The sequence below is a fragment of the Salvelinus alpinus genome, chromosome 7 (genome assembly GCF_045679555.1).
Source record: "Salvelinus alpinus chromosome 7, SLU_Salpinus.1, whole genome shotgun sequence".
NCBI classification, from domain to species: Eukaryota; Metazoa; Chordata; class Actinopteri; order Salmoniformes; family Salmonidae; genus Salvelinus; species Salvelinus alpinus.
The window spans coordinates 23946545-23962715 of record NC_092092.1 but is presented as its reverse complement, the minus strand read 5'-3'; the positions used below and the strand labels follow the sequence as shown (position 1 = coordinate 23962715).

Here is a 16171-nt window from a genome sequence, read left to right as displayed (position 1 = left end):
CAACAGAAAAAGTTTATATAGATTAATTAACAAGTACTTAGTCCTGTAAATCTATATCAACATTTTGCAATCAAAATATACAATATAAAGAGTTATTCTTACCTCAACAGGACTTCCTGGATAAATAAGGTACCCTAGTCCAATCGTATCTCCACCACAGTCCGTGAATCGGTCTTCTCCACTATTAGACTTCAGATTAGACCAGCAGGTACCCAGTGGAATGTAATGACATTACCTGCAGATTCTCACTTCCTACTTTACCATCACAGACACCAAAATTACCTGTAAATTAGTCCATTTGAATGACAACTTGGCTTCCCTTCACTTATTTTGTTCATCATCCGTCCGGAGTTCTCTGAAGCAGCAAGCACAGCAGCGTGTAATATTTGACTACCGGGCAGCGTGAGAGAAACAATAATCCTTTACCCATTTGAATAATTAATTGAATGTCCAGGTAATCAAGGGATTCTGTGAGGACAGTTCTCTAATCAAATCTATTCCAAAATAGAGAAAATAACCAGAGAAATTCTAATTGCAGTGTTGTCAAATTATAGCAAATGGGAATGATTGAACAATTTATGTGATAATTTTACTTATATGCCACCAATGCCACCAAGGCCAGGTATGACTATGCACATTGAATAGTCATGATTAAACGGTAGCCTACTGCAGCCTTGTGAAACCAGACCGATCTCGTGATAGCTCACATCCGGTTTCACTCCACGTGAAATTAAATGTGAGCGCAGTGGTCAGTCTGGTTTCACGAGGCTAGGCCTACTGCACTATTGAGTGACCATTCTTTTGCAGAGACAATTTGTGATATTCTACAATGTTCCATATACACCAAGTCATAGCAAAAATTAAAGTCATACCAACAGAAAATAAATGATTTGTTTCCTTTTCTCGCAAAAAGCGATTCAAATTACAGTATTAGTCAGATTTTTGTTACTTTTATTTTAGAAAATGTATTTTTAAAGTGTGGCAGTTCAAGTCACATTTTGTTTAAAATACAGAAAACAGACAATTGTAGAACATGGATACAGCAAAAAGGAAATGACAGAAAATAAAGCTAACAAGCCTTTCTGACTGCTCTATTTTCTCTTTCTGAAGAAATGAAATTGAGGAGGGTGGATGGGGAGGACAATGAATGGATGGGGGGGGGGTGAGACGATGATGAAGTTAGTTAAAGGAAACTATGGTTGCTTCATGGTTTAAATTATTTATAAAGTCTAATTTAAGATTAACTCTTTTCCTCTTTATTTTTTTGTTGTCTTTTTCATAAATGGTTTGATCTTCTGGAATACCAGGGCCCCTCAGCGCTGTATCTTCCTGGTCTCTGACACCGAGGGCAAGTAATGCCAACCTTGTCCGGCAGTGGGGACACACTGCCAGCCGTGCAGCCTTCCTGTCCCCCGCCGTGTTGCCTACCCTGGCTGGCCGGACCCACGCTGCCCTGTACTGACTCAAGAAGATAAAGTGGTGTCCTTCTGTGTTTGCTGTGCTTGTGAACGTTGCACGGACTTCTGCCTTTCCACGTCTCTAAAATGTTTCTCAACCTACAGAGGAACAACAGGGGAAGAACACTTGATGCATGATCCAATTCTATATGCCATTGTATCAAAAGTTATTTGTAAGAAATAAAAGGGCAAATTACATTTAAACTGTATCATAATTCCACAACAATGACAGATGAAGTAGTAGTAGGTATGTGATACTCACTATTTTGCGTACATGACTTAAAGCGCTTCCCTCTTTGCCTTTGCAGTTATCAGCCTGGTATGGTGGCGAAATTACAACATCGTCCATGACCAGTATGTTCTTCTCCTGCCATTTACAGTCTTTGATGCTACAGAACACATCATTAGATTAACATCTGGAAACATTTAACTGGTAAAACAGTCCTTGACCTTGAGCTGAGGAGTCAAGTCTATTTAAACAATGTGTTCTATTCTGATGTTTCTAAATAAAGCATGAAATCTCAATTGTAATAATTGTATTTATTTATGGTTGACCAATCACACCGGTATAAATTCTGCATCTGCATTGCGGCGAAAAAACTGAGGTGTCGGATTAGATTGTTGTTCCCGCTTCTTGCCAATTTAAACTAAGCTTAAGAGCCAAATCAGGTCAAGACCTCAAACGTCACCTGCCTAAACGTAGCCAGTATGACTGAAAAAAGGCGATTCAGTAGGCCCATTTCCATGTACAATGAGGAAAATGGATCAATAAACTATTTTTTCCCTACTAGTTCAATTTCGTCCTCAAATCAACTGCCCATATTAGTTAGCCAGTAATACTTAATCGTATCCTATTCCACCCACCGATTCTCTGCCCCTCAGGAATTAATCAAGTTCATTGAATTTTTTTTTTTTAAAGGCACTTACGTTTTGTGAATAGTCTGGAATAGCAGCTGGCCCTCCGCAGAAACCCCAGCACTGATTGCATAGGCTTGGGACAGCTTGTCCTCCTTCTCTGACCGTGCCCGATTGGCAAGCTGGGAAGAAGATGGCAGAGAGGAGAAAGTTAGGAGGGGATCTGGAGTAAAAGGCACTCAACCAACGTGCGTCGAGGTGCAATCACAAACTATAAGAGCATTTGAAGGGAATAGGCGTGAAACGCAACTCTCGCCCTCAATTGAAAACACAATTGACAACCTTGACCAGAAACATCAAATACAATTTTATTGGTCACATACACATGGTTAGCAGATGTTAATGCGAGTGTAGCGAAATGCTTGTGAGATGAGAAAGTTGACAAGGAAGATTTAACAATGACTGACACAGATGGGTGGTTATTTGAGACGGGTGACAAATGTAGCTCATGTCATCATCATAAGTAAACCCACACTGGGCCAGTTAATATTTAGTTTTCCAGACAAATAGACTAATCATACGCACTTTAAGAAGACTGAAGCATAGTCTACACAAATAGAAATTTAGCAGACTACAAAAACTGTTCTGTTCTACCTGATAATGAATTGCATCAACCTGGTATCCCAGGTCTAAATCAGTCCTTGATTAGTGGGGAAGAATGTAAAAAAAAGCAGTGGAACTGGCTGAATGAGGGACCTAAAGTATGACAGCAGATGAGGGCCTACCTTGCTAACATTCAGTGACGCTAGAGGAGGAAGAGTTTCAGTGCGGTCATTTATTATATCCACTTCAGAAACATAGGCTAAATTGATCAGGATGACGTCGTTGAGGTTTGGCTTCCCACTGGAGGGAGCACATTCTGGGAGGAACTCAAGTCAAGGTAAACAAATTGTAAAGGTAGTAACATGCACACATGACAGTTGGTGTACTAGACTAGAGCATCAGTGACATTCAAAGAATCTCAAGACATGGATAAATATAGAGTTCACACTCTAGGTCTATACAAAAACACCCCATTATATCAAAGTTCCAGACTGCATACATCCATATACTGCTATAAAACTACCTGCGCAAGTATAAATTATAATGTGCAGGCGCATACAGATGTCATGACATTTTAAGTTCATTGCTTTGAGCAGAGTAGGTATGCATAAAAAATAAAACATATTTCTAGAACTAACATTCGCACTCAACTTTTTTCTTACTAGCTCTGACTTTGCTGATAGCTACTTTGAGGAACAATGTACATGTGGTATGTGGTTGTCTCACCTAGCCATCTTATTAAGATGAATTCACTAACTGTAAGTCGCTCTGGGTAAGATTGTCTGCTAAATGACAAAAATGTAAGTGTAAAATGAAAATTGCACAACTGAACATTTGGAAGGAATAGGCATGTCGCTCAAGTGAGAGTCATGCCTATTCCTTCCAAATGCGCTTATGATTTTTTTGGGTTGCACCTCATCTCACGTTGGTTGAGCGCCTTCTACTCCTCTACAGGTATTTGACTGAGCAAGTATGACATCACCATCAATAGCGTTAGAATCTTTAACAATGAAATATGATGGCCTATTATCCCTATTAAAATGTCAAATATATCAGACAACATCAAAGCTCACTGTAATAGAGTGGTAGACTGAGGAAGTCTCACTTGCCAGACGTATGGCACTCCACCAGCGGCTGTAGTAAGACACTGAGGTAAGGTTGGGGCAGGCCTATCAGTCAGTGGCAGTACTGTCAGTCAGCTGAAATGACAACCAAGGGCAATGCTGCCACCTGTAGTAGCCTGGATCAACATACACAAGTTGTAGCATGGCAATGAATGGCAGCAAGCATCCCAAAGAAGGTTGAGTCATGAATGGAACAGAATAAAAGAATGCACAACATAAGGCACTAAATTCAGAGATGGTGTGTCCTTCCACAACATAGGACCTAGCTTAGTATTGAACGTCTAGGCCTAAATACTGACAATACACACATTCTCCTGAAGGTATATCTACACCTCTGGATAGCTTGTAAAAATTGCCAGGAAACATGGCAAGATGCTGGACATCCCTCATCAGCGGTGTGGACTGGTCACTTCAATCATGACATCTAAACAAAACACAGATGCTATTCTACTCAGCTCTTCATCCACAAAACATTCAATCACATACTACAACAATGGCTTTAACCAAAAGGAATGAATTGCAACTGTGGTTAAATTTTTACTTGCTTTGTTCCTGATGGGGTCTTTATAGTCTGCCACTATTTGACACCAACCGGTTCTCTCCTACTCAATTCAAATGCTCTGTGGGTGCTAAATTACAGATCCAGTCTCAGTGGACTGATATAGCTAGCAGAAAAAATATAGTTGAATGGCTAGCAATAGAAGCACGCATGTGACAACCTGTCACTGGAGCCCATGCAAGGTGGTCCCACGCCCACCCCGAGGAGTGTGGATTGAGAAGAGAAATATCCATAGCTTTTTCAGCTAGCTACTTGGGCCAAGGTGTAATGAGAAACCATAGTCGGCCAACATGATTCGCTTGTAAGTTAGCTAGCGTTATGCCGTTTCTGTCAGAATATGTAACGTCACTGACTTTGACAAATCAATCATGCCGTGATAGTTAGATTTGATGACTGACACTTACAAATATCAAACATAAAGACCGCGCCAAATGGTCCCGTAATATGTTGGCTATCTAAATCTAGCTAGCTAACATGCGCTACCTAGCTGCTAGTTAGCATAGAGGTGCAATGAAATTCAGTGTTGCCATTTTTTATTTATATGTATGCAATCAGTTTGGTGGTCTGTTTAAAAAAGCCTCTGCGATGATCAGTTGGCTAGCTAAGTTAACTATCTAGTAAGACTGTCACGCTAGCCAATATCAATTATCCCATTTACAGTTAGTGAATCTGCCATGATGCCATGCCATACTGGATTCTGCCAAATAGTGATCCTAGTCGAGGATCAGCAGTTCTACCATGGATCACAACACATGTAAAAATAGCTAAGCACTCAGAGCAAAAAAACATCAACATTAACCAAATGTAATACAGATGCAGGAGTGTACGACTCGGACAAACCTAATGAATTGTATTACAATTTTTCATGGGGTACAAAGCTAGCTAAGCAATTCGGCTAACTACGGTACTACTAATTACGCCTGCGCGGATCACTATTTGACACATGCCCTTGCAGGCAAACAGGCCAATGATACAATGGCATCCTAAAATTGAGAAAGGATACTCAAAGTCAACATCTTGGACTGGTAGTCGAAGGCCACCACCTCTCCTTGCAGACGCTGGCCCAAGCAAGTGAGACAAGAGACATGGCTTCCGACGCTAAAATACTCCCCCGGTCCAGGAGCCGCCATCTTCTCCGCCAGGAAACCGGAGCGCTAGTCGTACGTCAAATTAGTACGTGATGTCGTCACTTGGACGACTTCGGGGCGTGTCAAATCACGCAGTTACGTCCCATCTCACGATTGTTATTAATTCCACCGTTCTGTAGCTAGCTGGTATTTTAGCATTACATTAAGCATTTTACCAAGAATAGTATATTATAGGGTTTGCTCTCTAGAGTAAAAAAAAAAAAAAAAGGAGAGGCACTCTCTTTCTGATTGGGAGGCATTGACTGATACCGAAGGAACAGTTCCATGCAGTTACCATTCCAATAGTTCGATGCCTACCATCAGAACATCAACATGCACCTGCAAAGTTTGTCCCATTCCTCCCCCTGTTGTCAGGATTCAGAAATGCTTCTGCTGCAAAATATTTCCGTCCCGACTATAACGCCATTAACCAGAATATCGTCACAATATCATCTTATTTGGATCCTTGATATTGTGTATTCACTTTAATTATGGAGGCCATACACACCCAAGGTATTTGGATGGCTGAAGCACTTCAGCAAAGAACGAAGAGCCAAGACAAACTTTGGTTGATTGCCACTCACATTGGGGATCCCAAAGCTGCCTTCCTTCTCGTGTTCCCCTTGACTTACTTTCTCAACCGACGGACTGGATTTGCAGTTGTCTGGGTGGCTGCTATTTCGGAGTGGCTTAATCTAGTGTTCAAATGGTAAGAGTAACGTCTATTTGGTCCATTATGCTTTTAAACATGTTCAATTAACTTACCGGAAGTCTCGGCCCTATAGCTCTACTGTCCGATGAATGCTTGATAAACTCTAAGAAAATCAACTATTTTGATCTAAAGTCATTATTTAAAAAATCCAATGTTTCACTTACATTCTTTAACGCATAAACATTTATTTATGGTGAGCATATTACAAATACATCTCTGATATTTTATGCAACACGTTTGGATTCGTGGCATGTCCTTTTCTATTATCGGTCCGACGGTAAAACAAACCTCGGAACCTTAAAGAGTTGGAGGATGTTAGTATAAAGTCAAACATATTTTGACCTTCTGTGGTGTACATTTTGAATTTAGAATTTTAATTCCAATGCAGGATGCTCTTTGGTGAGAGGCCATTCTGGTGGATTGGAGAATCCCGTTTATTTGAGAAAAACCCTCCCAAACTCCAACAGTTTGCCTCAACTTGTGAAACAGGTCCAGGTTAGTTTGATTTAATACATTATTCCAAAAGCTTGTAATTCTCGTACATTTACAGCAACAAATCATCCAAATATTGTGCACATCATTTACTTGACCAGACAAACTGACTGTGAACTTACAACCATCGGTAATAATGTAATACCACAGTAATAGCACCCTATTTGACCAGTGGTGTTATTACTCTCCATCTCTCAGGCAGTCCATCTGGTCATGCAATGGTAACAGCAGCAGTGTGGTGGGTGATGGCCTCATCCCTGGGTTCTCTTCTATACTCCTACACACGCAGGTCTGACCATTCGTCAAATATATTTTCTATTTGTATTTTAAATGCAATCATTTTTTATTGACTAAGGCAATCTATATTGCAAAATCTGTGTGAGCATGTTTGACATGGTTTTTAAATAACCATTTTCATTGTCCATATTTCTTTTTACCCCCCCAATCTATTTCAGCATGTTGCTATCAGCGGTTCCGTACGTGCTGTATCTGCTGGGGTTAGTGGCAGTTGGCTTCTCTCGCATCTTCATCCTGGCACACTTCCCCCATCAGGTCATAGCTGGCTCTTTGACAGGTCAGAATCTACCTGTACTGTCTTGCCGAACTTTATTCAGGGGGATGTAATCATTTGTTTTTTGTAGTGGGAGTTATGTATGTACAATACTGTACTTGATGTATATAACCTACTGTATCTAACTTATTCTAAGGTTAACAAAGTTTTGTTAGAATATTCTAGAATTCTAGAACATCATCTTCATTCTGAAGTGAGTGTCCCCAACTCTTTTCTTCAGGCTTCATTCTTGGGGTAGTTCTGAGCCGCCAGGTTCCAGAAGGTCGCCCTCTGGTGTTTTTTGTGAGTTCCAGCATTGGGCTACTCCTCAGTGCTTTCCTAATCCATTCAGGACTGACAAGGCTGGGCTTCGACTTGTCCTGGTGAGTCTAGTCTACCCAATGTTTTCCCATATCATAAAGAAAATAGGGAATGTGATTACGTCTATTTTAAAAGCAGCTTGCCTCATAATAGCTATAGCTCTAATTGCATTTAATATATTTTTTTACATTTTCAATTTCCAAGGTCCATTGCATTGGCTAAGAAGTGGTGCTCCCATTCAGAGTGGATTCGGCTGGACACAGCCCCGTTTTCCTCACTCACACGGGACTGTGGTGCTATCCTGGGCCTGGGGCTGGCCCAGTACTGGAAACCAGGTGGGTACACTCTCCCCTGTGCTCCACGTGCCCTGTGTCTGGCCCTCTGCTCCATGGCTCTCTACCATGTCCACCGACTGCCTCTACCAATCCAACCACAGCCCCTCTTCTACTTCCTCTTCTTTATCAAGTTTACCATCGTGCCCCAGGTGGTCATGATCTATGTACCTGGCTTTGTACACCTCCTTACACACAAAAAGAAAAATGATTAAAATGACACATTCCTCGGAAGTTCAACTCTGGACACTGAGAGAAAAGTTTCTTTAGGTACTTTTCTTTTCATACACACTCCTGTATAAATGGGGAAATTGATGGCAATATGGGTGTTGACTTCTAAGGAAGTTGTCAGACAAATGCTGAATGGCAATTTTTCTGCTGATGATTGAAGATTGTATCATGCCCATTTGCAGGATATACAGTTGAAGTTGGAAGTTTACATATACCTTAGCCAAATACATTTAAACTCGGTTTTTCACAATTCCTGACATTTAATCCTAGCACTTTATTTCACCACTTTATTTTATGAATGTGAAATGTCAGAATAATAATGACAAATAATGATTATAAATAATGATTTATTTCAGCTTTTATTTCTTTCATCACATTCCCAGTGGGTCAGACGTTTACATACACTCAATTAGTATTTGGTAGCATTGCCTTTAAATTGTTTAACTTGGGTCAAACGTTTCGGGTTAGCCTTCCACAAGCTTCCCACAATAAGTTGGGTGAATTTTGTCCCATTCCCCCTGATAGAGCTGGTGTAACTGAGTTGGGTTTTTAGGCCTCCTTGCTCACACACGCTTTTTCAGTTCTGCCCATACATTTTCTATAGGATTGAGGGGGGGGGGGGGCTTTGTGATGGCCACTCCAATACCTTGACTTTGTTGTCCTTAAGCCATTTTGCCAAGCATACTTCCAAAGTTGTGGCGTCATTGTCCATTTGGAAGACCCATTTGCGACCAAGCTTTAACTTCCTGACTGATGTCTTGAGATGTTGCTTCAATATATCCACATAATTTTCCTGCCTCATGATGCCATCTATTTTGTGAAGTGCACCAGTCCCTCCTACAGCAAAGCACCCCCACAACATGACGCTGCCACCCCCGTGCTTCAGTTGGGATGGTGTTCTTCGGCTTGCAAGCCTCCCCCTTTTTTCCTCCAAACATAATGATGGTCATTATGGCCAAACAGTTCTATTTTTGTTTCATCAGACCAGAGGACATTTCTCCAAAAAGTACGATCTTTGTCCCCATGTGCAGTTGCAAACCGTAGTCTGGCTTTTTTATGGTGGTTTTGGAGCAGTGGCTTCTTCCTTGCTGAGCGGCCTTTCAGGTTATGTCGATATAGGACTCGTTTTACTGTGGATATAGATACCTTTGTACCTGTTTTCTCCAGCATCTTCACAAGGTCCTTTGCTGTTGCTCTGGGATTGATTTGCACTTTTCGCACCAAAGTACATTCATCTCTAGGAGACAGAACGTGTCTCCTTCCTGAGTGGTATGACGGCTGCGTGGTCCCATGGTGTTTATACTTGCGTACTGTTGTTTGTACAGATGAACGTGGTACCTTCAGGCATTTGGAAATTGCTCCCAAGGATGAACCAGACTTGTGGAGGTCTACAATATTTTTTCTGAGGTCTTGGCTGATTTCTTTTGATTTCCCCATGATGTCAAGCAAAGAGGCACTGAGTTTGAAGGTAGGCCTTGAAATACATCCACAGGTACACCTCCAAATGACTCAAATGATGTCATTTGGCCTATCAGAAGCTTCTAAAGCCATGACATCATTTTCTGGTATTTTCCAAGCTGTTTAAAGACACAGTGAACTTAATGTATGTTAACTTCTGACCAACTGGAATTGTGATAGTGAATTATAAGTGAAATAATCTGTCTGTAAACAATTGTTGGGAAAATTACTTGTCATGCACAAAGTAGATGTCCTAACCGACTTGCCAAAACTATAGTTTTTTAACAAGACATTTGTGGAGTGGTTGAAAAACGAGTTTTAATGACTCCAACCTAAGTGTATGTAAACTTCCGACTTCAAATGTTTTTGGTGTTATTTTGTCTCAGCTTTTACTATGTGTCTGTTATTTCAAGCTATGTAAATAGCAGTGTAACCTTCTTCCTCCCTAGCTATGTAACCAGCAGTGTAACCTTCTCCTTCACATATGTATGCAATATCTCACTTTGCTTAGTTACAATTTGATTGACAAATGATCTGTAAGTAAAGGTAAATGGTACCACATTATGGTTAAACCTAATCAATTAATGACTGTTACAATCAAGTAGGCTATTGTGCTGTTCCCTCAGGCGGGAGTTGATGTTATGCTTGGCATGTAACATTAAAGAAATAAAAAATGACCTGACAATGAAAATGTAAGGATTACTGTATGCTACATAAGCAGCTATTCATATCATTCACCTGAAAGATCAAAGCAAATAAATGACATGCATGCAGGATGTTTTTCAGTTGGTAACCATTTATAAATGTTATTCTTCAATACATAGGTTTGACTGTACATATTACAATCAGTTATCATGAGATAAAAACACACAATTTTTATTATTTTTTAATTCAACTTATCACAGCGCTCTTAAAGCTCACATTTACAGACAAAAGAACTCTGCTCAGCAAGCAAATACAATAAAATAATAAAAATAGAACGCTTCAGAGTTTTGCGTTGTGTCTGGTTGGAGGGAAAGGAAAAGGATATTCAGGCATAACAGCTTCATTACTCTTATCCCAAATCACGAATGTATAACACAGGCCAGATTCAGGACACTATATGTGTTTCTGTTTGAGATCATGATTGGCGAAATAATCAAACATGCATCTGAATATTTACAACCAACTAATTTACATAAAAAGTTGAAAAACAAAGTCTGTCAAAGTCCTTTTTGAAAGAATAGTACAATTCCTCTTACATACAGTAGGGTCTTAAATTTGTCCAAATGAGCTATACTGTGGGTTGGGAACCATTTGAATGGCAGACAAGACCCAAATGGAAGCTGTCCATGAAGCAGTGGCAACTGACTGAGCATTCAATCTGACTGAAGTACTTTCACACACCCATTGTTTTTATACTCTAACATGGCAAGTATAAAAATACGTTAGTCATGAATACAACCTTTACATTTTTCTTTCCAGGACTTTCCCTTGACACTGAAGTTAGGTGCTTTGTCACTGGATTTGGGGCCATTTGATTGACTTTGTCAGTCAATAGGTTACACACACACACTATAATTGAATTGAACAGTAGCTATAAGGAAACTGCTAAATAGAAACATTTCCACTTGTGGTACGGATAAAAAAAAGTAAAAAAAAGCCATTTGTGTACGAGACCTGTATGTCTATGAAGGGATCTGGGGTTGGGTTGAAGGGGATATACACATATTTATTCTTCATGTTGTCATTCATTACTTTGCAGATCAGAGTTCCTATGACGATGAGTCATCAGTAATAATCCATTATCACTGGTCAGAAGAAGTTCCACCTGACCTGACCTCCATTCATCCAAATTCAGTAACAATCACAACTAAAATAAAGTAATTAAAATACATAAAGTGCACCCTTAGTTAAGAACTTTACAGGCATTTAGTGCAGACATTTATGAATGAAAACTCAGTAAAAAAAATAAAAGAAAATATGATGCAGATACAAAAGAAAAATGTCTTTTAACAGTGGTTTCAAATCAAATTTTATTTGTCACATGCTTCGTAAACAACAGGTGTAGACTAACCGTGAAATGCTTACTTACGGGCCCTTCCCAACAATGCAGAGAGAAAAAATAGAAATAATAGAAATGTAATAACACGAGGAATAAATACACAATGACTAACGATAACTTGGCTATATACACAGGGTACCAGTACCGAGTCGGTTTGTGTGTCTGCGTTCAATCGTTTTTAATTGCAAAGAAAACTTCAAATATTCCTCACATTATTATATTCTGTATATGATTTATGTTTTTTATATATACTTCTATTACCAGGAACTTCAGAAGGGGGACATCTCCAAACTTTGGTATTTGTATGACTTTCTCTGTCCTCAAACCAATGACAATGACCTATGCATAATAACAATGGATCAATGAAAAAATAAATATATTTCACAAAACTAAACCTCTTATACCCCTTTAAAACACTGCAAAGTTATCCTAGTTGGAAGAAAGATGAATAACATTCAACGAGTACAACGCAGCGTAATTATTAGGAGTAATTTATTGGTTGAACTATTCTCTAGAGCACAGGTGTCAAACTCATTCCACGGGGGGCCGAGTGTCTGCGGGTTTTCGCTCCTCCCTTGTACTTGATTGATGAATTAACATCACTAATTAGTTAGGAACTCCCCACACCTGGTTGTCTAGGGCTTTATTGAAAGGAAAAACCAAAAACCTGCAGACACTAGGCCCTCCGTGGAATGAGTTTGACACCCCTGCTCTAGAGGATGTTTGTAGAAGGCCATGGCAGTAACAATTGAACTTCAAATGAAAGGCAACGTTATGTGGTATGGTTGAGTGAAAATACCACAAATATAACATAACAAGCCCAATATTTCGAAAATACGAAAATAACATTTGACATTGAGTAATTTAAAGTTTGTAAATGTCCCTCATCCCCTGCCGTAGTTGTGGGTGTTCATGTGCTTGTCGGGACTTCCTATTTCAGAGTTGAAATTATCATAAGTTATATGTGTAGAGCTTCATCTCGGATGATTCTGACACTTTCCAAGTTGGAAACGTATCATTTTTCTACAATGAGTTTCCAAGTCGGAAATATGAGAGTTTCCCTGGCCGACATTCTCATGAGTGCAGCGTAAATCTTCAAAACCTGTCGTTGCATGACTAGTAGGACGAAAGGCTAACAACAGGGCAAAACAGAAATAATACAATCCAAATGCAAGCTATGTTATGTTTTTATACGTATATACATTATATAGCTTAATAATAAATATTATACTTTTTTTCTCTAAGCACTGTCAAGTTGTAATTTCCATTTACAGTATTGAACATATTAGTATTGTATTACGGAGTCTAGCAACCTTGAATAAGAGCACACTTTGTATTTTAAGGATAAAAGATGGTAGATGGTTAGAGTCCACAGGTACAGTAAGGTAAGGGCCCCCAATTTCACTCTCACCACCCCACACAAGACCTCCCCAAAGGTCTTGGGGAGGAAGTTGTGCCACAGCCCACCCCTATAAAAGTGTCAGGACCTCTGACCCTGGGTGTGATCAGCACTGGCCCTGTCATCACCTTTCAATGTCATATCTTTCTATTTCGATGTGTGCAGAGTTGAAGTTTAACAACAAAATAGTACAATCTCTCACGTATTAGTATTTAGTATCTATGTACTGTATGACTAGACCTCTACCGCCAGTGTGTGCCTATTGTAGACACTGCTTTCTGTGTGAGTGGGGCTGTACTCTGTCTTTTTATTATGTGCTCCTCATCAATGTCAGACCAGCCCAACTCAACTTCCCCCCTCCCCCTTTCCTCCCCTCCCACTCACACGCCCAGTTCGGCCGTGGACTGGACATTCACACATTTGACTCCACAAAAGGTCTCTTTGGTTTGATGGGGGAGGTGGGGCCCTGCCTAGAGTCACGGGAGATATCACGGGAGAGCTGTCGGTACATGTTGTCCTGGTAGGCCTGAGCTACGGGCAGAGTCCTGGCCACTTTCACGTCTGGATAGGTGGGCACCTGGCTCACCCTCTCCAGGATGTCCCCTCCTCCGCCCCGGGAGCCACCGTTGGCCAGCTTGCCCAGGGAGGACTGCTGCTGCTGGGGGTAGTAGTCCTCCTCCAGGAGTTGTCCGTTCTGGGCGTTGTTAGTCTTGTTGTAGTAGGCGATATTCCCCAGCGAGGTCGGGGGGCTGTAGGACGAGCCCTGCTGGATCAGCTGGCCAGGCGACGTGGGGCTGATGCCAGAGTCCATGGAGGTCATGGCCCAGGGCCGCTGGGACGAGGGCTGCTGCAGGTACTGAGTCTGGTGAGTCCGCGCTGTCTTGTCTATGATACCCATGAAGGGCGTGGTCCGTGAGCGGGTGCCCTCGCCCTGGTACAGACCCCCACCACCTCCCTGGGCCGGCGAGATTGGGGAGATGTCATCATTACAGGAGTGCTCGTACCCCTCGTAGCCCTCGTAGGCCACCTGCAGCGGGATCTCCATCCCCTGGATGGAAGAGGAAGGCCTGAAGCCTGGGGCTAGATTACAGCTGGAGCCCCCCGTGGAGATGTTGTTGCTGGACGGGGAGAAGCGGAGGCCCACACTCTGGGAGTGGATGAGGGGCCGCGGAGTGGACATGTGCGGTTTGATCTCCGGGGTAGTGGCACTGATGGGCCGCCTCACCATGTGGCCGATCTCTGGCGATCCCAGCTGGCACTGAGGCATGGCACTGTTCTGACGCTCCAGCTCGTGCTTGGCGACAGGGTAGTAGGCGGCCGACTGGCTGCGGATAATCTGGGGAGTCTGGCTATAGCGGACACCCCCCTGGAGCTGGCCCCCTTGTCCCCCCCCACTGCTGGCACGGTAGGCAGAGGAGGGGCGCTGGGTTAGCTCGTCCTTCATCAGGCCCTCTATGACCCCTCCTCGGCCCCCATGCTGACAGAGGGCCCCAGCTGAGAGGCTGGACTGGGGCATGGAGCGACCATCCAGGGAGGGCTGGTACATCAACCGGCTCTGGCTCTCCATCGGCACGTCCATGGAGCCCCCCTGGTAGCGCATGGGGTGGCCCATCTGGCCGTATGCGTTGCTGGGCTGGTTGGTGCGAACAATCTGGGCCATGGAGGGCTGGAGACGCAGGCCCTGGTGGTGCAGGGAGTCCTGGTGGTGCAGGGAGACCTGGTGGTGTAGCTGGGCCTGGTGGTGCTGTTGGGAGACCTGGTGGTGCAGTTGGGCCTGGTGGTGCTGGTGTGTCTGGAGGGTGTCATGGTGCTGGGAGGCCTGGTGGTGCAGGGAGGCCTGGTGGTGCAGGGAGGGCTGTGAGCTCAGCTGGAAGGACCTCTGGCTGCTCATCTTGGACAGGGGAGGCTGCTCCTGCTGGTAGCGCACCGGAGAGCCTGACTGGGACCTGTACAGACACACACTCTCCACCGGGGGGCTGGCTCTGTACTGGCTCTGTACCCCACCTCGACGCAGGGGGGAGAGCGGGGGGCTCTGGTATCCGTGATCCATCCCCTGCCCCACTCCTCCATTGCCTCCCATGGGCGGGGGGCTGAAGTGGTAGGTGGTCTGGTGGACCGGGGAGGTCTGCGGAGGGCTGTGTCGATAGTGGGAGTTGTGGTGCGTGGGGGAGAGGGAGGGGGGCGACGGTGGCTGGTAGTTCTGGCTGCCAGGGGAGGACATGGAGGTGGGGCTGGGGTGGCCATAGTCGTAAGCCTGGCCCATGGGGGAGCCCCCTGACAGGTAGGTCTGGTCCTGGTGATGGTAGGGGTGCTGGTGGTTCGTCGGAGAGAGAGGTGGGCTCTGGATGATAGGCAGACTGGAGGGGTTGGAGCGGGGCTCCCTCTCGAGGGCCAGACCCATAGAACCCATACTCCCCATAGACATGGCCTCCAGCTCCTGCTCCAGATAGTCCTCGTCCTCAAACAGATCCTGGACCGGCTCCATGTCCTCCAGCCGAGGCTCCGGGGGAGGGGGGAGCTCCAGGGGGAGGGGGAGGGAGGACAGGGACATCTCCTCCTCCTCTCCCTCCTCTGGGGGAGGCGATGGGGGAGGAGATGGGGGAGGCTCCAGCTTCTGTGCATCCTCCTCCTCCTGGGTGAGCTGTCGACACTCCTCCTCTACTCGCTGCAGGAGGCGCTGGATCTCACAGTGGTTGGGGCTCTGCTTCATGGCTTCATTCAGGTCCTCCAAGGCCTCAGGGAACTGTCTACAAATCCAGACAAGAAGGAAAGATACGACAGGGTTGGAAATGAGGGAAGGTTTTTAAAACACTGCTGTGAAAATGAACACATTTGAATTAATTGGTCAAAAAAGAAGGAAAACTTTTATGAGAGGCTGAAGAAGATAAGAGGGTGAAGCGGAGTATG

At 43.4% G+C, this 16171-nt stretch overlaps 3 protein-coding genes across 10 annotated transcripts in view; 1 reads left to right on the top strand and 2 right to left on the bottom strand.

The window, feature by feature from the left end:
- Positions 1 to 930: 930 nt before the first annotated feature.
- Positions 931 to 6418, bottom strand: lsm12b (LSM12 homolog b). The gene is made up of 6 exons (XM_071409527.1): positions 6310 to 6418; positions 5602 to 5752; positions 3098 to 3231; positions 2385 to 2494; positions 1720 to 1846; positions 931 to 1556 (listed from the first exon to the last, which is right to left on the bottom strand). Exons 2-6 carry the CDS (start codon positions 5726 to 5728, stop codon positions 1464 to 1466), a joined length of 591 nt encoding a protein of 196 aa, XP_071265628.1. The 5' UTR covers positions 5729 to 5752; positions 6310 to 6418; the 3' UTR covers positions 931 to 1463.
- On the top strand, positions 5806 to 10512 carry g6pc3 (glucose-6-phosphatase catalytic subunit 3). Of its 2 annotated transcripts, XM_071409524.1 has the most exons (7): positions 5813 to 6434; positions 6826 to 6932; positions 7128 to 7218; positions 7385 to 7503; positions 7721 to 7862; positions 8005 to 8135; positions 9689 to 10512. In XM_071409524.1, exons 1-7 carry the CDS (start codon positions 6217 to 6219, stop codon positions 9946 to 9948), a joined length of 1068 nt encoding a protein of 355 aa, XP_071265625.1. In that variant the 5' UTR covers positions 5813 to 6216; the 3' UTR covers positions 9949 to 10512. The 2 variants fall into 2 exon arrangements, with proteins under 2 accessions (XP_071265626.1, XP_071265625.1); XM_071409525.1 differs by having other exon boundaries at positions 5806 to 6434; positions 8005 to 10512.
- Positions 10513 to 10691: 179 nt separating this feature from the next.
- Positions 10692 to 16171, bottom strand: part of tanc2b (tetratricopeptide repeat, ankyrin repeat and coiled-coil containing 2b) — a 237133-nt gene continuing 231653 nt past the window's right edge. For all 7 annotated transcript variants that reach the window (XM_071409516.1, XM_071409517.1, XM_071409519.1 and 4 more), the window contains one exon: positions 10692 to 16011. In XM_071409516.1, coding sequence (XP_071265617.1) covers positions 13677 to 16011 — 2335 coding nt within the window. In that variant the 3' untranslated portion in view covers positions 10692 to 13676. The remainder of the gene's footprint in view (positions 16012 to 16171) is intronic.

Coding starts and splice junctions, on each gene's coding strand:
- lsm12b (XM_071409527.1), bottom strand. CDS start 5,728: ATGGCGGCTCCTGGACCGGGGGAGTATTTTAGCGTCGGAAGCCATGTC. Junction 3,232..5,601: donor GTCCAAGATGTTGACTTTGA/GTATCCTTTCTC, acceptor AGTTCCTCCCAG/AATGTGCTCCCTCCAGTGGG. Junction 1,847..2,384: donor TTCCAGACTATTCACAAAAC/GTAAGTGCCTTT, acceptor TGTGTTCTGTAG/CATCAAAGACTGTAAATGGC.
- g6pc3 (XM_071409524.1), top strand. CDS start 6,217: ATGGAGGCCATACACACCCAAGGTATTTGGATGGCTGAAGCACTTCAG. Junction 7,219..7,384: donor CTATACTCCTACACACGCAG/GTCTGACCATTC, acceptor AATCTATTTCAG/CATGTTGCTATCAGCGGTTC. Junction 7,863..8,004: donor CTGGGCTTCGACTTGTCCTG/GTGAGTCTAGTC, acceptor TCAATTTCCAAG/GTCCATTGCATTGGCTAAGA.